The sequence below is a fragment of the Marmota marmota genome, unplaced genomic scaffold, assembly GCF_001458135.2.
Source record: "Marmota marmota marmota unplaced genomic scaffold, marMar, whole genome shotgun sequence".
Lineage (NCBI taxonomy): Eukaryota > Metazoa > Chordata > Mammalia > Rodentia > Sciuridae > Marmota > Marmota marmota.
Window position 1 is genome coordinate 3,846,691 of NW_026000196.1, and position 24,194 is coordinate 3,870,884.

The window sequence follows — 24,194 nt, forward strand, 5'->3', positions numbered from 1 at the left end:
ACTTTCACACATGAGCCTTGCCCTGGACCAAGAACAAGACAACAGGGTTTCATCCACCCTCTTAGGCCCAGAGTTTCTCTGAAGGAAGAGGAGGATTCTTCTCCTTCAAAGTTTTAGGCATCTATGGCCTCTGCTGCTACTACTGTCCTTACTGGAAGATCCCTTTCCCATTCCTCAAGCCTAGTCTAGAGGGTTTCTCTAGACTCTCTGTCCATATTGATGCTTACCTAGGGTTTCGGATTGCAGTAAGACCAGGCCAGGAAATGCCAGAACAGGGAAATTAAGGTAAACACTGCTGATTCAATCAATGGTATTTGTGTGTATGTGGTGCTTGGGATCAAACCCAGAGCCTTGAACATGCCAGGCAAGTACTCTAACACTGAGCTATGTCCCAGCCTTTTTTATTTTTTTCCTTTCTTTCTTTTCTCTTTCTCTTTTCTTCTTCTGCTTCTTCTTTTTTTCTTTTCTTTTAAGAAAGGGTCTCACTATGTAGCCCAGCAGGTCTCAAATTCCTGGGCTGAGGTGATCCTACTACCTCAGCTTCCAGAGGAGCTGGGACTACAGCCACATGCCACCACACACAGCTTTGGCAGGACTTTAAATTCTGGACTCCTCCAATTGATTACTATTACTTGCTTTTCAAAATTATCAAATAACTGTACCATGCATTTTGCCTAAGTTTTTAACCTTCATTCAATGGGATGTACAGGGGGAAGTGTGAGAATTGTAGCTGCCATAACCAGAGTAAATAATTTAATTTTTTATTCCTGGAATTCTAGCTGGCTTATTTTCTTTTTTGCAGTATTGAGGGTTGAACCTATGGTCTTGCTCATGGTAGGCAAGTAATCTACCTCTGAGTTGTACCCCCTGCTCTTTTTATATTTTGAGACAAGGTCTAAGTAGTTTCTCACACTGGCCTCAAACTTCCAATCCTCCTGTCTTAGTCTCCTAGCTGAGATTACAAGCATAAACTACCATATCTGGCTACTTTGTATAGTTAATAGTTCTCTGCTACTTTGTATGGTTAATAGTTTCCAGTCTTGATTTTTTACCCTCTTGAATATAGAAGTAGAGTTTTAGATTTTTTGTTTTGTTTTTTTTCTTTTTTCTTTTCCTTTCTTTTCTTTTTTCTTTCTTTTTTTTTTTTTTTTTTTTTTTTCAGTACTTGAGACTGAACCCAAGGCCTCAGCTTGCAAATACTCTACTGCTGAACTACATCCCCAGCCCTTTCTATTTTTTATTTTGAAATAGGGTCTCGCTAAAATGCCAAGACCTGCCTCAGCCTCCCAAGTAGCTAGGATTACAAATGTGTGCCACCATATCTGGCAAGTTTTGTAGCTCATGTCTGATAATTCCAAAAGTTGGAACTCCGTGGGCTTGTTTTTATTGTCTGCTGGGATAGTTCTTTTCATGTTTTCTTTTCCTGCTCATCTTAGTTTGGTGGTAAATATTAATCTTGAAACTCTTTTTTTTTAAAGTAATTTGAGGAATAAGATGATACTGAGACCCTTCAGATATGATTTTTGATTACTTCTGCCAGGGTCTGTTGGTACTAGATGTCTTGAATCACCTTGATCTAGTTTCATAAACTGAGATACTTCTTAGTCATCCAGATGATTCAGAGTGCATCAATACCTCAATTCCTGGTTCCCCTTATTTCTATAGTACAAAATTCTAGGTCCCAACCCAAAGCCCAAGGGGCCTGTCAGGGCTCCCATTCTTGAGATCATAGACTCCATTTTTTTCTTCCTTAGTCCCATAAGAATGTCTAAAATACTGCCCAGTCTCATTCTCCTATTTTAGAGTGGTAAACACCCCTAGAACAAAAGCTATGCCAAATACTGGGCCCACCATTCTTGATTCCCACCTCCTCCTAGACATTGGATCAGTCATTCTTCATTTTGTTAGCTTTCCAATGCTTTGAAAAGACATGTTTATATTTTGACCAGATTTTCTAGTTGTCCTCAGTGATAAAGTTGATCTGAATTATCTAACCTAGCACTAATGGAAGCTAATATTCAATAAACCAGTTCTTTCTTCTATCTGCCTCACTCCTTAACCCTAGATAATGTTAGAATTGATGCAGAAACAATAACAACAACAAAAAAGGCAAGCAAAACACAAGACATAGACGGGAAGAAAACGTGTTGAGAAGCTTCTAATTCATCAGGCATTAAATTAGGACAGGCTGGTTTTGTAGTCTATGCTTCACCTGACCTATGCTTCATACTAGTCATCTTTTCTAAGGTGTCTTCCTTCCTCTCTTTCAGCTATCTAAAGTGTCTATCTGGGGATATTATAGGCATTATTTTATATATATTTTTTAAAAATTCTATTTGATGTTTGTCTTTTTCTTTTAAGAGTGTTCTACCACTGAGCCACACCTCTAGCACTTTTTATTTGAGATAGGTTCTCGAAAAGTTGTTGAGGGCCTTGCTAAATTACCCAAAGTGGCCTTAAACTTGTGATCCTCCTGCCTCAGCCTCCTGAGCCATTGGGATTACAGGCATTCACCACTGTGCCCAGCTATTCAATGTTTTTCTAATATGACATTTCCAGGATTAAATCCTTTACATGCTATCTACAGTCTGGTCACTTTCCAGATGCCTTCCCTGATGACTCCAGATCACAACACTCTCCCTGTGTGGAAACGCACTGCAGTTACCATTCTCAATACCCTCCTTGATCCTATTGTCTGGTGTGAGTCTCATCCCCACTATTTAGTAGACAATTTCTCAGGACAAGGATCATGTTTCTCTTCAAGCTCTGCTCTGTGTATTTTATATACACAATACTTACATGTGTATTCCCTGAAAACCAAAGAGCTCTTAGTGTGAGCAGGGAGTTCCCATATCTCAGAATGACTGTCCTCAAGACTTACAATGTTTCTCAGTCAGAGACATTTTTTTCCCTTCATCTCTAGCCCTTTTTATTTTTATTCCCCATACTGGCCTTGAACTTGTATTCCTCCTACCTCAGCCTCCTGAGTCACTGGGATTGTAGGTGTGTGCCACTGATACCAGCAGAAAGAGACATCCTTAGGTCTCGAATAATTCAGCAGAGCTCTCCCATACATACCCTGTCCCCTCTGAAGATTTGGCAGACCAGGCATTTTATCAGGTCTGCATATTCCTGGACTCCAGAGATCTGAAGCAATCTCAGAAAACATGTCAGGTTAGGGCACTAAAAAGCAGCTGCATCCTATTCCAGAAGCAGAGACTCTTAAAGTACCCAGCCCTGACAAAAGACGTGCTGGGAAGAAAAAAACAGAGAAAGAAAGGAAGGAAGGAAGGAAGGAAGGAAGGAAGGAAGGAAGGAAGGAAGGAAGGAAGGAAGGGAAATTTGAGTAATGAAAATAAATACCCCAAATGAATTCTTATGCTTAATGCAATCCCAATCAAAATATCAATGAGGGTTCAATGGTAGAACACTTGTCTAGCACGTGTTCTAGTGTGAGGCACTTAAGTTGGAGCCTCATCACCAAATAAATAAATAAATAAAATACAGTTATAAAAAAATCAATGATATTAAGAAAGAAAGTAGATTAGTGGTTGCCCTGGTTTGGAGTGGGAACAGGAATGGACTACAAAAGGGAAGAGGGATCTTTTTGGCATGGTGGAAATGTTCTAAAACTGGATTGTGAATGATAGTTATACAGTTCTGAACTGTGTACATTAAACTATATACCTAGTTGGGGGGTAGTGCATGCCTGTAATCCAAGCTACTCAGGAGGCTAAGGCAGGAGGATTGCGAGTTTGAGGCCAGCCTGGGCAACTTAGACCCTGTCTCAAAGGGGAAAAAAATGGGGCTGGGAATGTAGTTCAGTGGTAAAATTGTGCCCCTCTTTTCAAGTCCCAGTACAAAAATAAGTAAATAAATTATATATTTAAAATAAATAAATGATTTCATTATATGTAAATTACATCTCAATAAAGCTATTTTAAAATACATATCTAACAAGTTTTCCAAAAGATTATTCAAAATGCAAATCTGGGGGCTGGTATAGCTCAGTGGTAGAGGCCCTGAAATCAATTCCAAGGACAGTAAAAAGAAAAAAAAATTCAAGTCTTCCTTTAGTTATTCATGAAAGGATTTAATTGGCTTTATAATCTTATTAAAAGTAAGTCATCACTTTTTTAAAGATAAATTTTGTTAAAATAGTGAACATAGAGATATAAAGTAAAGGCCAGGTGTGGTGGTGCATGCCTATAATCCCTGCAACTTTAGAGATTGAGGCAGGAGAATTTCAGGTTTGAAACCAGCCTTGGCAACTTGGCAAGGTCCTAAGCAACTTAGTGAGACCCTGTCTCAAAATAAAAAATAAACAAGGGGGCTGGGGATGTGGCTCAAGCCGTTGCGCGCTCGCCTGGCATGCGTGCGGCCCGGGTTCGATCCTCAGCACCACATACAAACAAAGATGTTGTGTCCGCCAAATACTAAAAAATAAATATTAAAAAAATAATAATAAAAAAAACAAACAAGGATGGGGATGTGGCTCAGTGGTGAAGCAACCCTGGTTTCAATCCCCAGTGCCATCAAAAAATAAATAAATAAAAATCATACACATAGAAAGTATTTAGAAACCTTAGTGAAATGTTCATGAAATGAGAATAAAGAATGATATAAAGCTAAATCAGATAAGTACACGTATGAAGACACGAATGGTGTGATTCTACTTTCTACTTTGTGTACAACCAGAGAAATGAAAAATTGTGCTCTATATGTGTACTATGAATTGAAATGCATTCTGCCGTCATGTATAACAAATTAGAATAAATAAATGAATTTTTAAAAAAACTAAATCAGAGTAACAGTGAAAATTAAATTTTAAAAATTAAAAAGTAATAAAACTGTGTATATTAGAGACTGTTAGAGTCACCATGATATAACACCATCTCTTGGATAATGGCTCTCTCTGAATAGTAGATTATAGATGAATTTTACTTTCTCCTTTTAATTTTTAGGGTTTCTCCTATATTTTCTTTTTTTTTTAAGTTGTCAATGGACTTTTATTTTATTTATTTATATGTGGTGCTGAAAAATCAAACCCACTGCCTCACATATGCTAGGTAAGTGCTCTACCACTGAGCTACAAGCACAGCCCTTCTCCCATATTTTCTATATTTCCTCTTATAATCAGAAAAATAAGATTTTTTATTAGCTGGAATCTTTAATATGTATTAGCATAAAGTTAACAACTCTGAGGATTGCTCTTCAAACTTGATTTGTTAAAGCACATAATATCATACCAACATAACTGGTTTGTTCTGACAGATTATTCTGCCACTCTTTTTAAAAAATAGGATTTTTGTACTGAAGATTAAACCCAGGGGTGCTGTACCACCAGGCTACAACACCAGCCATTTTTATTTTTATTTTGAGACAGGGTCTCATTAAGTGGCCCAGGCTGTTCTCAAACTTGGGATCCTGCTGCTCAGCCTCCCAAGTAACTAGAATTACAGAATTACATGTGCTAGCACACCTTGACTTAATTTTATTTTTAATTTGGTAGGATAAAAATATGAAAAACCAAATTTGTTCACTAAAAAAACAACAACTTAAAAATATGCATCTATGTTAAATATATTTTTCATGTGTATATTTTAAAAAAACTTTTTAAATTAGAAAAAAATTCTGATCATGGCGATATGCCTGTAATCCTAGCAACTTGGAAGGCTGAGGTGGAAGGATCACAAGTTCAAGGCCAGTCTCAGAAATTTAATGAGGCCATAAGCAAGTTTCAAAATAAAAACTAAAAACTAAAAAGGGAGCTGGGAATGTGGCTCAGCAGTTAAATGTCCCTGAGTTCCATCCCTGGTACAAAAAGAAAAAAAAATCATTAGTTAATTAATTTAAAAAAATTAAAATCACACAAGGTTTTGCAGAAGTAATGAAATCAATTCAACCTCTCAGATGCCTGCACTACCCCTGCCATCCCTCACCTTTGGAAGGGGTGGGACTGGCACATCCTGCCTGGGACCTGCCTGGAAGATGCAGCCACCCTGGTGTGGGGTTCCCCATACCCAGTGAAGTGAGATTCACACACAGACTTGGCAATCAGCCTACTCACTTCCTAAGTGAAATCCCTAGGGGTCTACAAGGGCCATCTCTCCAGAAAGGCCCTGCAGTCCAACATGTAGGCTGTCAGGCATGTGGAGCAGTCCCAGCAAGCTTTCCCTGGGCCCCCAAGAATTTGGCACACCAGCACCCCATATTACCTGAGACCAAGCACAAAGAGTCAAGTAAGCAATAGAGTCCAGAGTCCGGTCCGAGGTCCTTGAGGTTTGCCCCACTCCAAAGCCCTCTGAAATAACTGTTTCCACAGTCTGACCTTAGCATCCACTGAAATAAAGCCATGTCCCTGGTCACCCTTGAACATGGGCTCTCCTTAACCTCCACCAAGCACTCTTTTCCCTTTGCTCTCCCAGAGGTGCTGTATCAGCTTGTCCCTCGTGTGTTTACTGTTTCAAGAAACCATCTGTCCTCTGTCCACACACTTGTGAAACACTACTGCCCAATCTTCTTCCTGTTCTTCAGAAAGCCTCTATTTCCCCAGTGCAGGAATCCTGCTTCCTCTACCCTTAGAAAAAGTCTATCTTAGTTCCTGCCAAAATCAGAAGCTATCTCCACTTAGGATTGCCAGATTTAGTAAAAAGAATTACAGGACACCCAATTCAATCAGAATTTTAGATAAGCAATTGATAATTTCTTATTATAAATATGTCCCTGCACGCCTATAAACCCAGCTACTGGCTCAGTGGTTAAGCTCCCTGAGTTCAATCCCTGGTATCAAGAAATGAAATTTAAAAAGTAAATAAATTTTTAAAATAAAAAAAAAGGCTGGGAACAGAGCTCAGTGGTAGAGTGCTTGCCTAGCATGCATGAAGCCCTAGGTTCCCTCCCTAGTACCGCTAATCAAACAAATAAACAGATAGATAAATATGTTCTATCTATTTTATCTACTTCACCATCACTCTTGAAACTCATAAGAACTATTGTCTTCTTTCTATCATGCTGTACAACACCCGCTCCCTAAACCCCTGGGAAATCCTGCCCACCCTCTGCCCCTGGAACATAAAACATGAACTCTACTGTTAATCTTATCAGTCCTGATCCTCCAGTTCCTTAGTGTCTAGACCCATTTGCCTCTGCCCTTAACAAGTGGACACCCCAATACCCCTGCACCTCACACAAAACCTCCTCTTTTCTCTGTTGTCTACCTTCTCCCCAGAAACTGATGGTACTCTTGTTCCCAGAATATTAATATTTTATACCAACTGCTATTTATTTAGTTCTTAATGTGTCAGGCTAAGCACCTTAGTTCCCACAACAGCCCTATGAAGTTCGTATTGTTAATATTATTTTATGACGGGCCCAACATCACAAGTTGGTAAGGTAGTTTGGTATATACCCGACTCTAAAACCTTACATAAGCCCAGATTAAACCAGCATGTCCTAGACATTCAGTATGTTTAAAAATCTAATGCGCATTCAGGTTGAGACCTGCCACTGGACACTCCACCACACTCCTGCTGCTCAGTCCCCCCACCCATGGAATGTGGGGGGCATCTCTCCACTGGCCCATTCCTCCCCCAGAGAACGTCTTCCTTCCCTCTTCTGAGGCACAGCCCCCTTGGCTGTGAACTCCCACATCTCAGAAGAGAAAGACACAGTCAAGCTGTGCTGCCTACATGTCTGGCAAGTGGAGATTGGCTGAGCAAGGTTCATGCCTATGGTCCCCTGCTCCTGGCTGGCACTCCCTTGCCTCCCCACCCCCTTCTATAAATAGTCCACTGCTCACTGGCTGCCAAGCTGTTACGGCAAGAGTTTCCATGAGGTCAGCTTCCCAGAGCAGCCTCCAAGTACCCAACACCCACACTCACCTCTCCTGGAGTCCTGTGGCCTGCTCGCCCCTGCAAGGGGCTGTCCCGAGTGCCATGTCTCCGGCGGGCAGGGGGTGTTGGCACGGGGGCAGAAGCCTGAGACGGGGCCTTCCCTAAGTTCTGGGCCTCATGTTCTGGAGCTTGACCCGAAGAAGAAATGGGCTTGCTGTCAGCGGTGGGCTCGCCTTTGGGCTTTGGAGGGGCAAATCTCTTCCTGTTGAAAGGCCGAGCTGGCTGGGGAGCCAAGGAGGATGTAGGCTGGCCAGAGGTGGCAGGTGCCCCCTCACCTCTTGCCTTGATGGGTACCTTCCCCAAGGGACTGTTTCCAGATGCCTTGACACTTGGGGGTGGGGACTCCTCCTCCCCCTGAGGCCCGATAGCTTGAGAGTTCTCCATGTACATGTCCTTCAGGGAGAAATACACTTGCTGGTCTGCACTTAGGGCTGGGACAGGGGCTGGGGGCTGGGAATGGGTTAGGGCAGAGGCATCCTGGGCCTTGTCTTGAGTGCCCACAGTAGAGGCTGGCTGCCTGGTGCTATCTGTTCCAGAAGACTCAGGTCCCCGTGCCACCCTGCCTCTAGGATGGGTCTGAACCTCCTCCATGTCCATGGGACCCTGTGTCCCGCAAGGACCAGGTTTGTTTGAGCTGGAGACAGAGTTTTCTGAAGAGCGGTGGCTTCGGGCTGCCTTCTCTATTTCTGGCTTCTGCCGATCTGGCTTAGATTTCTCATCTTTTCTTTTCTTCTTGGCCCCAGACTCCTTTTGGGGGGCTCTCTGAGGCCCCAGCTCCATGGCCTCACAGATGTATGTCAGCAAGCCATGCTCCCCATCCTCCCCATTCTCGGGGGCAGGCTCCCCATTGGTGGGCACCTCTCCAGGAGCAAAACTGTTGATCAGACCCAGACCAGGGTGCTCAGATTCACTTTCTCCTTCCTGCCAAGCTGCCGAGGTCCCATCTTCAGCCTCCCTGGTTGGGGCTGAGGACACTGGCACTTCAGCCCCGCTCAGTCGCCGCTTTCGCTGGAAGCGGTCAGGGCTGAGCTTGCGCAGGGTGTCCACCTCATCTGCAGCATCCTTCCCATGCTTCCAGCTCTGCTCAATCTCCCGCAATTTGGCTGCAGCCTTGCGCTTCAACTTGGCAAACCAGCGCTGGTGGATCTTGTACTCTGTCATGGTGCCCACTTCCAGGACCCCTGAGCAGGACACAATGCCCTTGGAGTTCCGGGCAGAGGCCTGGTAGATGGCGGCATCTTCTTCTCGACACCTAGAAGTAGGAGCATGAGGTGCCACCCCCCACCCCAGAGGTGACAGCCCCCCCCCTGCTCCCCACAGCCAGAACCTTCCAGAGCTGAGCATGCACCCTCTCCCCATCACCAGACGGGCCCTGAGTGCCACATCCCATCTCAGATGTCACCACAGCCCTCACCCTCTGTTAGAATTGAAGGAACTGAGGCCACAAGAAGGTGGCAGCTGACCAAGTTCATGCTGTCCCAGGAGGGATTAGATTAGACTTGGGGCTCAGGAGAGCTCCCTTCAGAAGCAGGTGACCAGCGCAGCCCCTTGTGAAGTCACGATGACAGAGTTGCTTTTTTTGGCTGCTGACCTCATGGAAAATGTGGGTCAGGATCTCCTCTGGTTGCACTCAGCTCTGTGACTGTCAGAAATACTCCCACCCTGGCCTTAGGAGATCCCGGCCACTGGCAGGCAAACAGTTATCCAGGTGGTTCAACTCAGTGGCAGACCTGCCTCTCGTTTCAGATAGTGCCTGGGTACCTCCACCCAGCCTGCTCCATCTCTGAGGGCACAATCCAGGTGCAGGACCCTTAGGAGGGCAGAGAGTGCAGAACAGGCCACTCTCCCTCACCTGTACAGCTGCAGTGTGTGACGGTTACCCTGATGAGTGATCTCATATTTTGGCAAACCACAGTATCGGTCCAGTTCTATGTCATCCTTGTACCAAGTCACCTCTGGTTCTGGGTATCCTGAGAAGGAAGCAGATTGGGTTGCAGGAAGGTGAGTTCCAAAATAGTGGGAGGAGAGAAAAGGAAGCCAGGATTTCCTCAGAGCACCTGAAAAGAACTGGACAGGACCACCTGCCTCAGGCCTTCTGGAAGCACAGGGCCCTTTGTGTGACTCAGCTTATTTTTAGAAATTAGAAAAAAATGTGAGAGCTGAAAACATTTACACTTCCAGCTAAAAGGGAAATATGGAGGAGAAACTTCCTAGCTTCATGTAGAAATGGTAGTGAAGAATTTCCAAAAATCGTTGACTGGTAGTAATGAGCTCTCTTTCTATGTGGCCCATTTTACCTCCTCAATTGTAGTAAGGGCTTCATCCTCAGAGGTCTCCCCAAAATTCCACTACTACCATCAATGCCAAGAGTCCTCCTCTTTTCATTACAAGTTCCTGGGCTGCATTATTTGACAACACAACTAAAACATCCATCTGTCCATCCATCCATTCATTCATTCATCACCCATCTATACACCCATCCACACCTATCTACCCACTCAGTCACTATAGTGAGACTGACTGAGGTGTCTACCCAGCCCCTCTTTTCTGAAGACTCCCAGCCACCCACAGAGAAGAGATCCCAACTATTACAGTCAAATATTTCTTGCCTGCCTGGCCACAGCTGATCAGCCCAGTAGTAGACATCAAAAGAACTAAATGAATCCAATCCTTTGACCTAGGATTTGAGAAACAGGACCAAGAAACAGTTTACCATTGTGTCTAGAAATATATCTCAAAGGGGCAAAGTAGTTATGCTTTGCCACATGAACTAAGAAGTAGATAAAGCTGGTCTGCAGTGTGATGGGAAAATGAAATTGACATTCAGGATAGAATCAGAGCTTCCAAAAACTGCTTCCAAATACTGGTACCATTCCTTGTCTGCACACAGTCTGACCAGTGAATTCTGCTTCATTTCTTGAGCTACCTCCAACTGATTAGCATCACTTGTTAGAAATCAAAGACTCCTAACATTCATTTACTTAAACACACACAGCATGTAAGCCAGGGACTCTGTTCTCAGGGAATTTATCTTCCTGTAGAAAAGATATGTGCCCGCGCACGGGAGCAGTGTACCTGGCACCTGCACGCGCTCTGCCTTCCCTACTGTCTGTGGACAAACCACACTTTTGTCAAGAGCAGACCCTCACTGGACTCCACCTCCTCTCGTCAATCAAGGCCATCTCTCCAACAATCGTTCCAGCTCTCTCCTGCATCATCCAAATTTTTTTTCTTTATTACATCATTCCTGTCCACATACAAGCCTGCTGAAGTGTTGTCCTTCTTTAAAAAGAACTTCCTTTGGTCCCACAACTTCCTTAGTGCCTGCCCCCATTTCTCTGCTTTCTCCTTTACAGCAAAAGTATTTTTAAAAGTTGTATATCAACAGGGCACCTACTAATCCCAGTGACTAGGGAGTCTAAGGCAGGAGGATCCCAGGTTCAAAGCCAGCCTGGGCAATTTAGAAAAATCCTGCCTCAAAATAAAAAATGAAAAGGGCTGTGGGGCTGGGGATGTAGCTCCGTGGTAGAGCAATTGCCTAACATGTGTAAGGCACTGGGTTTGATTCTCAGCACCACATAAAAATAAATAAAGGTATTATGTCCAATTACAACTTAAAAAAAGTGTGTTTTTTTAATAAAAAAGGCTGTGGATATAGCCATTATGTAGGCATAAGAATTGGCCATCATATTCAGTAATGCCAAGTGGGTGACCTTGGCAGGAGCAATTCTGATGCAGTGATAAGTGAAAAGCCTGGTTGGAAGAGGGAAGTGAAGACAGCAAGTATAGACAAATTTTTTATTTCTTTTTTTGCAGTACGGGGCTTGAACCCAGGGGTGCTCTACCATTGAGCTACACCCCCAGCCCTTTTTTATTTTGTATTTTATTTTTCACTAAGATGCTTAGGACCTCACTAAATTGCCCAGGCTGGCCTTGAATTTGTGATCCTCCTGCCTCAGCCTCCCAAGCTGCTGGGAATTATAGGCATGAGCCACTGCACCCAACTGATCCTTTTTCATTCCTTTCTTTTGCTCACATCTACTCCCTTAGAAATCACATCAGCCCTCCCTTTAGAATAGATCTCAAGTGTGATCACCTTGCCATTCCCCACCCAACCTCAGTGTGGTCCATATCACCATCATCTCCACTTGGATATCTGCAATAACTCAGCTGATCTCACCACTCCCATCCTGACCTCTTTTCAGCTCATTCTTGGCACAACAGCCAGAATAAGCCTTTTGAAATAGAGTCAGCTCATGGCATACCTCTGCTCAAAACCTGACAGCTCCTGTCTCACCCAAGCTCTCCTGGTAAGGGCCCGGGTGCCTCATTTCCTACCACACCCCAGTCATGTGGTCCCACTGTTCACCTAACATACCACAAAAGCATCACATCTCAGTTCCCACGGGTCTCTGTTCTTCTGTTACCTCCTCATAGAGGCCTTCCTTATGCCCTGGGCAAAATATGCCCCCCCCCAGAACTTCCTATCCACCCCCAACTTCTTTTTTTGTCAGTACTGGGGATTGAACCCAAGAGTATTCATATTCTTCTGAGATACCTCCCTAGCCCTTTTTATTTTTATTTTGAAATAAGATCTTGCCAAGTTTCCCAGGTTGGCATTGAACTTGCAATCAACCTGCCTCAGCCTCCCAAGTAACTGGAATTATAGGTATGCACACTGCACACAGCTCTGATCCTGGTTAATGTTTATTTGTCTTCAAAGAATACATTGCTACCTGATATACACTATGAGTTTGTTAGGTTATGAGCATCCTGCCCAACACTGTCTCCCATCCCCTGTGGAATATCAGCTCTGTGACAGCAGGGATTTATCTATGTTATTCACCGCTGTGTCCCCAGTTCCTAGAATAGCACCTGATATGGAATCAACACTCATTAAATATTTATAGATGCATACATAAGCACCGTACAAAGAGCTCAGGGTGAAGGGAAGGGAGCAATCAACTCCAGCTGGGAAATCAGGGAAGGCTTTTGGAGTAAGTGGCATTTGAATTAGACTTAAAGAATAGGCAGAATTTCAGAAAATTTGGGTTTAGCACCTCCAATCAGTTCTAACACCATCTGTACTTCTCCTTCATAGCTAATTATAATATTGTAATAGACTATTTCCTTGTCTCTTTCTCCTGCTAGTCTCAGGTCCCATGTGGGCAGGAATTTAGCCTGGTTAACCTAACATGGTACCTGGGACATAGTAGTTACTTACTTAAACCTGTTGGATGAGTGAGTAAATGAGTAAGAAAATGAGTGAGCAAACAAGAAGTGGATGGGAAGGGTGGGCTTGACAAAAACCCAACAGCAACAGAGTGTGAGAGGGAAAGCAAAGGGCACTCTGGGGAACTGTGTACAGGAGCAGGGAGCAAGGGAGGCAAGGCTGCAGCTGGCTCCACCAGGATAAACTTCAGGCAGCCCTGGCTGTAAAGTGAGCCCCATGTTTCCACTGTGGTTAAAGCCCCTGGTTACATCACCCTCTCTCTCTCTCTCTCTCTCTGTGTGTGTGTGTGTGTGTGTGTGTGTATGGCCAGGGCCAGCACAGGTGTCCTCACCATCCCGTGGAATGATCTCATCCCTGCAAGGGCCCAGCTCAGTCTCCCTGCCCCCATGACCTGCCCAGCACGCCTCAGCCTCCAGGGCATCTGAGTCCAGAGAAGCTGGGGAAGGGAGGAGGGGCGGGGCAAGGAGAGGGATGTTGAGTGGACTGCGCAGCCCCATGGGCCCCATGGCTGGGTCCTCAGCCCCCATGCCACCCTCTTGTGCTTCTACACAAAGTGCAGGTCAACAGCTTAGGGCTTCATAGTGACATTGGACTTGGAAGCAAATTTATTTGGGAGAAAATACTGCCTTGTCCCATCTATATTCTAAAATAAACAAAAGCAGGAGGGGTCTGGGTGCTTTGCGCCCAGCTGCTCACACATGCATGTTTTCACATGTGTGCTTATAGGAAGGTGCTTACACACACATCTGGCTCAGGGCTGCAGTACCATGTTGGTTCCTGAGCATGTGGCCCTCCCTCTGCCCTTTCCCACTCCGTGATCTCTGTTTCACAGCCAGCAGGTTTGACTGGGGAAGCCAACTCAGAGATCTGCAGTCTCACCCCAATGGATCCTGGTTAAGAGAAGCTCAGATTCAGAAGAAGAAAAGGAAATGAAAATTTAAAGTTTTCAAAGAACTTTCAAATACATAATTTCATTTGGGCCTCAGAATAACTCTGTGCAAAAAAACTGTTCACATTTACTGAAGACTTACTGTATGCCAGATACTGAGATGAATGCTTTTCACGTATACAGGACTTTTTTTTTTTTTTTAACCCAGGAGCTACATCCCTAGCTCTTTTTAAAATTGTAAATATTGAGACAGGGTCCTGCTAAATTATGCCAAGGCTGGCCTTGAATTTGCAATCCTCCTGCCTCAGCCTCCTGGGTGGCTGGGATTATAGGTGTGTACTTATAGGACTGGCTCTTTTTGTGTATTATCATCTAATTCTTACAAAAATTCAGTGAGGAGTACACTATTACAAACCCTCAATTTAAGGAAGAGGAAATCAAGGCTCATGAAATTAAGGCTCTTGCCCCAAGTCAACTGGCTAGTAAGCAAAAGAGCCAGAATTTAAATCTCTCTCTGCTATAAAATGGCAGGTGTTTTAATCCCTACTTTACAGAAAAGGGAAAGGAGGCTCAGAGAAGTTAAGTAATGTACAGGGTCACACGGCAGCATGTGACATAGCCCCAGGTTTCCTTTTTCTTTTTCCAGTGCCCTTTCCAATAGGCATTCTTAGACCAACATATGAGTTTTGCTCACAGCAGCCATAGTAAACATGTTTCTCTAAAAAAGACTTATTCTGGAACTTTGGTTCTTTCTAAAGGCTCAGTCCCTCCGTCCAGCCTGCCTATGGCTGATGCTTCCTCATCTCACTCCAACATACATGTACTCGCATGCACTTGCACACATATCCCAACACAGAACCAGCGAGGGTTGAAGAGAGTGGAGGAGGGAAGCCACCATGCCAGACCAAGATGGACAGGTTCAGTGAAGATAGCAGCACTCCAGTCAAGGGGTGGTGACAGAGACCTCTTTCCTAATATGCCTCATAAAACTCAGGCAACCCGAGTTCATTCTTATCATCAATGTTTTTTGCTTGTTTTTGGTTTTAGTGCTGGGAATTGAACCCAGGGGTACTTTACCACTGAATTATATCCCCAGCCCTTTTTATTTTGTATTTTGAGACAGTGTCTCTCTAAATTACCCAGGTTAGCCTCAAACTTGGAATCCTCCTGCCTTAGACTACCCGAGTTTCTGGGATTATAAAGCATATGCTATCCTCTCCCAGCGTAACGTGAGATTTTGGGTGTATGTGGGGACAGGTAAAGGGAAAGTGAAACAATGGACTAAGGGGTGGATATGAAAGACAGCCAGAACCTTAGAAACTGTAGACTCAATTGGTAGTGACTTAGATCTTAGCAGGCAGGTGCTCCAGAGCAGAAGGCCCTGGCTGGTGGTCACAAGATATAGGTATAAAAGTTTTCTCCTGGCCAGGTGTGATGGCACATGCCTGTAATCCCAGCTACTCAGCACATCTGAGATAAGGACATCGCAAGTTTGAGGCCAGCCTGGGTAATTTAGCAAGGTCCTGTCTCAAAATTTTAAAAAGGGTTAGGGATATAGGTCAGTGGTAGGGTGCTTGCCTAGCATACATAAGGCCTTGGGTTTGATCCCCAACTGAAATGAATGAGTAAATAAATAATTTGCTTACTTGGATTGGGCTTGAAACAGGAAAAACTTAGCTCCATAATGACATTGGGAGTTTTCAATATAATGATCCAAGATTATATATGCCAGTATGTATGCCAGATGAATTTCTGGCATCTCCACACTTCTCTCAGAGTTCATGACTTCAAAGGACAGGAAAGAAGGGGGAGCTATGCCTGATGCTTGCTCCTCTTGAGTGGTCCCCAGACACCAGAGCAGCTGCTGTTACCACAGCACCCAAGCCACAGCTGAGGTAAACAGACAATGTGGAAAGTAAAGATACTGATTTTGACATCAGCACGAGTCAAGGTTCACTGTGGTCATCTAGCAAATATATACTGAACGTTTTCTTTGTACCAGGTCCAGAGAGGCACGAAGTGACAGGGGGTGACCTGTCCTTGCATATCTCATGATCTTCTTGGAAACAGAAGTGTGAACAAGCTGTGCCACGGAGCAGGGGCTCCCCTGGAAGTACTGGAATGACTTTCCAGGGGATCAGCCTTTGAGCTGGACCTTAAAGGAGAAGAAGAATTTGCCAGGCAAAGAAGCAGTAGGCTCCTAGGTTAAAAGGCAGAATGGGCCTAGTATGGTTGTCCGTGGCTATAATCCCAGTGTCTCAGGAGGCTGAGGCAGGAGAATTACAAGTTAGAGACCAGCCTTGGCAACTTTAGTGAGATCTTCAGCAACCTAGCAAGATCTTGTCTCAAAATAAAAAATTTTTTAAAAGGACAGGGTTGTAGCTCAGTGAGTGATAAAGCACCCCGGGGATAAGTCCCTAGTACCAAAAACAAAAAAAAACAAAAACAGAGGAAATCTCCCAGAAAGTAGAACAAAAGACAAATGAAAGGAGAGAGGATAAGAAAACAGAACAAGGGCTGGGGGTATAATTCTTTGGTAGAGCACTTGCCCAGCATGTTCTACCCCAGCAGTGTAATAATAATAATAATAATAATAATAATAATAATATGATTAAAAAATAAAATAATAAGAAGAGAGTAAGTCCACAGGAGCAGATATCCAAAGAGAAGCAATAGAGAAACAAGGAGTAAGAAATCAACATCAAGGGGCTGGGGATGTAGTTCAGTGGTAGAGTGCCTGCGTAGCACATGCAAGTCCCTAGATTCCATCTCCAACACCACCAAAAAATAAACAAATAAAAGGAAATCAACATAATCAACATCAAAACAATCCCACATTTCCAAGAACTACAGGCTCTCAGTTTCCAACTAAAAGCATCCAAGCGTGTTGCAGGATGAAGAGACCCATATCAAAATACATCATTATGAAATATCATAACACTCTTACAAGTTTCCAGAAAGAGAAAACAGTCACATGCAAAGAATTAGGAGCAAACTGTCTTCCTACTTTGAGCAGCAACTTTGTAAGCAAGAGGATAAGAGGGTAGTGTCTAAAATTCTGAAGGAAAAGTATCTTCAACTTAGAATTCTATAGCCAGCCAAACTTTCAACCAAGCATAAAGTAGTAAAAGAGACATTTTTACAGAAAGTCCAACATTTACTTCCCATGTACTATTTCTAGGAAACTACCCAAACCAGAATGTAATCAAGAAAGAGAAAAATGTAGCCCAACAGTAGAGCACTTGCCTAGCACATGTGAGGCCTGGATTCGATCCTCAGCACCACATAAAAATAAATAAATAAAATAAAGTTATAAAAAAAAAAAGCTCTTAGGGGCTGGGGTTGTAGCTCGGTAGTAGAGCGCTTGCCTAGCATATGTGAGGCCCTGGGTTCGGTCCTCAGCACCACATAAAAAGATAAATAAATAAAAATAAAGGTTTTGTGTCCATCTACAACTAATATGTATATTAAGAAGTATAAGAAAAATTAGCTGCTGGGCATGTGGGCATGCACCTACCCTGGAGTCTGAACCCAACCTAAGAACTTAGTGAGACCACATCTCCTCCTACCATCAAATAAAAAACCTGGGACTTGTGATGTACACCATAACCCAGCTACTCAGGAGCCTGAGACAGAAGGATCACAAATTCAAGGCCAACCTCAGCCACTTAGTGAGACCATGTCCTCCCCAAAATAAAAAGGATGGGAGGTAATGGGGGTATAGCTCAGTTGGTAGAGTGCTTGCCTTGCATGCACAAGGCCCTGGGTTCAATCCCAGCACCACCAAAAAAAAAAAAAAAAAAAAAAAAAAGGAGGATGGTGGGGATTTAGTTCAGTAGTAAAGTGTCTTTGGATTCAAGCCCCAGTACCAAAAAGCAAAAACAAAAAGAAAAATAAAACATTAGAAATACCAAAAAACTAAACAAATAAAAAACTAAGGAAAGCACTAACTTCAGGAAAAACAGAGAAAATACAATCACCTACAGTATGATTATAGTCTACAATGTATACATAATTATTATGTTATGTATACATGCTCATATATTGTATATACAATGTATATAATCATTGGCAGTGTGATTATAACATAGTACACTATTATGGTATAACATTATGTACCACAATATTCAGTTATGACTCATAGCACAAAGGCATAATAAGGGAAACAGTAAATACTGATTTAAGCAAAAATCACATTATAACTATATGGAAGAGATAAAAAATGGAAATAGAGAAAATGAAGATATAAAAGATAATTTCTGGCAGGGTGCAATGTCTTATTCCTATAGTCCCAGCTACTCAGGAGACTAAGGTAAGAGGACCACAAGTTTGAATCCAACCTGGCAAACTGGCAAGATCCTGTCTCAAAATAAAATTTTAAAAAGAGCTGGGAACTGAGCTTACTGGTAGAGTATCCCTGGGTACAATTCCCAGTACCACAAAAAAAAAAAAAAAAAACTCAAGAGTTAGAAGTATTTACTTATTACTCAGCACCGTGGAAATGTATACAGGCTGCAAAAGACCACTAAAAACTACAAATGGTTGCTTCTGGGAAGACAAATCGGTGGGAGGCATGAACTGTTATGGTAATGTTTTTTAGTATAATTTGAACTACATGCATGCATTAATATGATAAAATTTAATTTTCTTCAAAAATAGGGATTATCAACATCCTAAATGAAGAAGAAACCACAGAGTGGTGAAAGAACCAGATTATTCTAGAAAACTGTTAGTGCTGAAGTGGCAAGGAAATGCAGGTGTGGACACTGCAGAGAAAAAGCGGGACCTCCTCCTCACCAGTCCTGTGGAACTAGACAGGTCACCCAGGCAGTTTTCAACTCTGCAAAACTTGACTAATAATAGCACTTACTTCACAGGGTTTTGCAAGGTTTCAATGACAATGGAAACAAATATTGCAAAATGCACTGTGCTGGGCCCAGGTAGGGGACACAGGTAACTCTGTCCCTCGAGCAGTGTTCTCAGCCTGGTGCTGCAGGGTTCTAGGGAAGGCAGAGAACTGTCTATGGGAATCCCAATCCCAAAGAAGCTGTTTAGCTGGGTGGGGTAGATGAAAGCCCCAGAATCAAGAAATGTCACAGCTGGAAATCACCCATGCCCTTGACTAACTGAGAAAACGGGCTCTCAAAGGAAGCTGGGATAGGGACCCTTGACCTGGTGGCTGTGTAGCTGGGAGGGGTAGAGACCCATGGAGGTGGATATTCTGCAGGCCCTGAGGCAGGTCAGTCCCTGCAACTAGGCTATGCTTTGGTGAGGGGAGGGAATGACTCCTGGAGCCAACTTCCCAGTGCTCCCAGCTCCCATTCTCCCCTTCTAAGGGTATCACTCTGCTTCCTAGTTTGCCAAAATTACTCCAAATTCTACCATGGAGCTCAGTGAAACACAAACAACCGTAGTCTTAATTCCTAATACTTGCATAGTACTTACTTGTATGCCTGGTACTGTTCCAAATGCTTTCCATGTATTAACTCAGTTTTACAATCCTATGAAATTCATTGTATTATTGTTCCCACTTTACAGACGAGGCAGCTAAGAAGTGATATAAGCTACTTAATACCATATACTACAAAGGAGCTGAGCCAGGATTCCAAGTCAGGCAGTTTGCCTCTAGGATCTGAAATCAGAATTACCACATCATTGCCTCTCAGGCTTGATACTTGTAAGCCACAAACTGCTCAACTGTGAAAATGGGGCATTCAGAGAGATGGCTTCAAAGATCAACTCATCAGGGATGTAAGTATGCCTGAGGGTGAGGAAACTTTACTGAGGACAGATTTTGAAGAATAACAGTGTATAAATGGGACTCCAGAAGGGGAGGAGAAAGGGACACTTGCCCACACAGAGAGATCAAACTGGAGACAAAGCTGGAAAGCAAATGTCAACTTGCACAGTTTTGTACACATGACCCATCACCCCGCCACACCTGTCCCCCCTGCCACCCTGGACCCTGCTCCATGCAGAGGCCTTGGCATGGACCATAGACAGTCTCATTACCTGTGACAATGCAGGTGAACCTGACGTCGCTGTCCTCGGACACAGCCCGGGACTTGAGTGTGGTTTCGAATAGTGGCTGGGTCTCCTCTGTTAGCTGAGCAATGATGGAGCAGAAGGTGCTCCTAGGAAAGGCAAAGAGCTGTTCAGAGCGGCCCTCCCCCAGGAAACTTACCATAGCCTGAACTTGTCCAGGACAGCTTAAATCTTACCATGTCTGTCTGTCATCCTATGGCCAAAGCTCCAGCCCTTTCTTTCTTCAAGGAAGCCTGGGCCTCTTGGCCAGGTGGGGTAGGGATGGTACCAAGGTGTTGGATGGAATCTTGACCCACACCCATCACAACAGGCAGGCTGCTGCCCATAGGCTCCTGGTCCCCAAACAGGGCCTTGGACCAGCACTGGAAAGCCAGGGATGAGTCTCCTGCTCCATCCCTGGACACCACATGCTGAAGTGAAAACAGGGCTGGCAAATCCAGGACCAACCAGCAGGGCTGCCAAGCCAAACAGACCCACTCCTGCAAAAGCCAGGGACTCTTAGTGCCCCTGTGATGGTCCATCTCCCAGAATTCAGGGTCACCCATGGGCTTACTGAGTCCAGAACAAACTCACCAACACTGCTCAAGGCTTATGGTCCACTCTTTCCTGGACACAGGAAGCAAACCAAACCACAGTGCCAACCCCTTTCACGGGCCAGCAGACATAGTGCGTTCCCAGGCATGAAGCGCAACCACATAGACAGGTGGTGTGGTGCTCAAGCTGTGCCCAGCCCCCCTCCCCCTCCCAGGCACACACCCTCTGTGAGCAGCAGGGACAATGAGGGGAAAGAGTGGGCAGAGCAGGAGGAACTGTGGAGGAAGACAAACATTCAAAGGTGCCTTTTTCCAGGTCTCGGAGGAAGAGGTGGTCCCCCAAGGGCAACGGTCATCTGTCTTCGACTCTTCATCAGGGGTGGAGTGAGTTATGGGAGCACAAGCAACCTAAGTACTTTTCAGGGAGGAGCTCTACATTCAGTGTATCTTTTCTGTGAATATTGTTCTGGACTTGAGTTTGAGGAGAAAGGTTGAGACCCAGGAAGAGCGTCTCAAATCAAAAAAGACTTCTGGATTGATGGGGGTCTACTGTAGCTTCTCCACAGACACTGGGGCATTCAGGGAGTTGACAGGAGGCCTCCCCCAAAAAAAATCTATTGAGGATGGGGATCCCAACTTCTCAAACACCTGCACACTGCACAGCTGCAGTCAGATGCATTCTGAACATTCTCTGCAATACCCTCTCACCTAGAACTCACCTGTCCGATAAGCTAAGTCACTCAAACAGAGTGTCTTTTGAGACGGAAGCTATCAACTCTCTGAACACTCAGAAAATATTAACATCTAGAAATGTTTCTTGCTGCTGTCATACTGATAGCAATTTCTGACTGGGAAAATACCAAACTTCCATTAACACTTTCTAGAAAATTTCAGGCCAAATGTAATTCAATGTCTATGATTCTGTAACTAATTCAAAACATCCCTAAGTATGAACCCCTACAGAATTTATATCCTATCTCATCTGTGTACAAGTCTGGATCCAATATTCTGCTTAGACTCTTAGGGAGAAAGCTCTTGGGCAAGTCTAAGAAAATCATTTCACTACTGGATAAGTAAGTAAACTGCTTCAAGAAAATTTGCAGAGATAAGTGCTCATGCTAGACTTATTTTGAATGGAATAAAAACTTTTCTTGAATTTTCCACACAAAGACCTAAACTATATCATAAAATAGTTTATATTAGAAAACCATAGGTAAACTAAGTGTGGCTAGAAAGCCCTCCCTCTAGGGAAGTGGGCTTGGGATGCATCTGGGGAGACAGGGAAAAATCACTGTATACACTGTCATATTTTGCTGAATGTCTACAGCTTCTTGTTCCTATCCTCAAAACCATTCAGATATGCATGGACTGAGTGTGCTCCATCAGGTCCCCTAGAAAGCTGGGAGGTCTGTGCACATTTGGGAATGATCTTTCCAACCCTGACATCTCTGAGTCCTTCCCATTTCATGACTTCATAAGGACATCACTCACTGATCACATGTCTCCAAAGAACATCGGAATCGTTGGTTTTCATGATGTTCAATGGAACCTAACCTTGCTCTTAGATTTGGTAGGTACCTTACTTTGAATAAATCCCAGATCCTCTCTCTTTCAGCATTTCCACACTCTTTGAATCAGTTGGGATATACTCTTTTCCAACCCTGAGCCACCCAGAACAAAGTCTCCTCAATGTTCATCAACATCAAGGACATGTGCTTAGTAGGCACTAACCATGCCTGTAGACATGGTTAGCTACTCAGAAAACATCCTTTGTCATGAAAAGGTAGCCACTCTCCCTGAATCTTCTGGAGTCTGGGATGGGGCCATGGGGTGGGAAGTAGCCAGGAAATGTTCCCACTGTGATGGTAACAGTTTAACCAGGGGTAGAGAGTTGTCCCCAGCTTGGGAGGCAAGAGGACAGACAGTCTTTCCACCAGTAAACATCAACCGTGGGCTTGCTCAGGCCCTGCCCTGGCTCTGCAGCAGGTTGAGAATAAGCTAATGCAGGAATACAGTAATATGATATTCTCTGATTTCACGGAGTTCACAGTCTGCAGCAGCGGAGATGAGTCAAGAAAAGGAAAAAATCAGAGAAAGAGAAGGTGAAAGAAGAACTTAAGGGACTGTGGGAAAATATAAATGTTAAAGGCAGGAGCCATGGTTAGAAGATGAATAAGGTGTCAAACCTAGATATGTAGTTACAAAAAACATGAAAACTTAGGATGAGGAAGGAGTGGGTCATGTAACTGGTGGCTCTCTGTTTTGTTCTCATGGTATCTGTCCCAAAGGCAAAGAGAGGTCACTGCAGGCATCTGAGAGCCCGGCCCATATCTCTATTCCTGGGTCCCTGTGCCCCTTTGAAATGGCCCATGCAAGCATCATCTCTGGTTCCTGACCATGCTCACGTGAGTACCCTCTCACCTCCCACCCTCCCCTCAACCCATGCAGTCTGGTTAGTGCACAAGCAGTCACCCATTGGCCCCTCAAGGCCCAGACCCAAGAAAAAAGCAGTCCGAGAAATGTAATGCAATGTGCATTTACCTTCCAGAGCTGGGGTGAGACAACCGGTTGCTTGATAAGCTAAGCAAAAACAGCAAATGGAATCATTAGGCCAAAAAAGCAAAGAGAGGATGAGGCAAAATCAACAACATTCGCGAAGTATTAATCGGCCACCATCTGGGGCCCCAGAGGCCTTTCTATTAAAAGGGACCAGCTGTCTTAGTTGGCTTGCTCCAGTTAGCAAGTGGCCTCACCACTGGACACCAATGTATCTGAAACCAAGAGCTGGTTAAAGGCAGCAGAGTCCAGAAAAATGGTTAGGCAGGAAGGAGGTTCTTGGGGCTGAGCTGGGAGAAAGGTGTGCCTGGGGCACTTGGGTCTCTGTTCCCAGAGAGAGCCTTATGCCAATTCCCCAGCACACAGCACACCAGGCTGGGGGCAGCTCCTGCTTCCACTCTCCCGCCTTTTGAGAGAGAGAGCCTCATTCCTGGAAATTCCCTTCACAAGCTAAGAAGAAGACAGGTGGCTTGGAGAACACCCACTATTAATATGTTAAAGTTGGTTAAAGAGCAAGGCAAACCAGCTGGGAGAGTGAAGAGGAGAAAAAACAAAGCAGTTAATCCAGCAGGAGCCCGGAGGGACCCAGATTGCTCAGACCAACACGAGGCCCCTCCAACCTTGAGGCACTGATCACCCTCCTGCCTGGGGCACTAACCAGGGCCTGGTTGTGCACCGAGGGAGGAGGCCCCACACAAGGCTGCTCCAAGGGAACTCTAGGCCCTTGGTATGAAACTGACTTCTACCTCTCCCTCTACCTTTTCTAACACAAATATTTCCTGTGGAGCCCTGGATCTCAGCTCTTTGGGAGATGGCCAAGGCCATCAGCCCATATCCCCTCCAGCTGCAGAAATACTCTCCCTTCCTTTTTGACAGCCCAGCCTGTACAATGGCAATTGTGATCTACATTTCTAACCACAGAAAGCTCTAAGACTGCATACAGCATGTGCCCATGTGAACTTGTTGTTGTTGTTTTTGTTTTGTAGATCTCGATCTCTCTCTCTCTCTCTCTCTCTCTCTCTCTCTCTCTCTCTCTCTCTCTC

At 44.2% G+C, this 24,194-nt stretch overlaps 1 protein-coding gene across 9 annotated transcripts in view; it reads right to left on the reverse strand.

Annotated features, from left to right (window-relative positions):
- Positions 1–24,194, reverse strand: part of LOC107148397 (sodium/nucleoside cotransporter 1) — a 119,856-nt gene that overhangs the window by 89,514 nt on the left and 6,148 nt on the right. For 5 of the 9 annotated variants that reach the window (XR_007342820.1, XM_048790199.1, XM_048790198.1 and 2 more), the window contains exons 2-3: positions 9,748–9,865; positions 7,884–9,147 (exon numbers count right to left, since the gene is read on the reverse strand). Coding sequence is in view for 7 of the 9 variants with exons in the window: in XM_048790201.1 (XP_048646158.1) it covers positions 7,884–9,147; positions 9,748–9,865 (1,382 nt within the window). In the remaining 2 variants the exon portion in view is untranslated. Of the gene's footprint in view, positions 1–7,883; positions 9,148–9,747; positions 9,866–20,029; positions 20,152–20,238; positions 23,015–24,194 lie in introns of those variants that run through there. The other 4 variants (XM_048790200.1, XM_048790206.1, XM_048790204.1 and 1 more) reach the window with 4 other exon arrangements.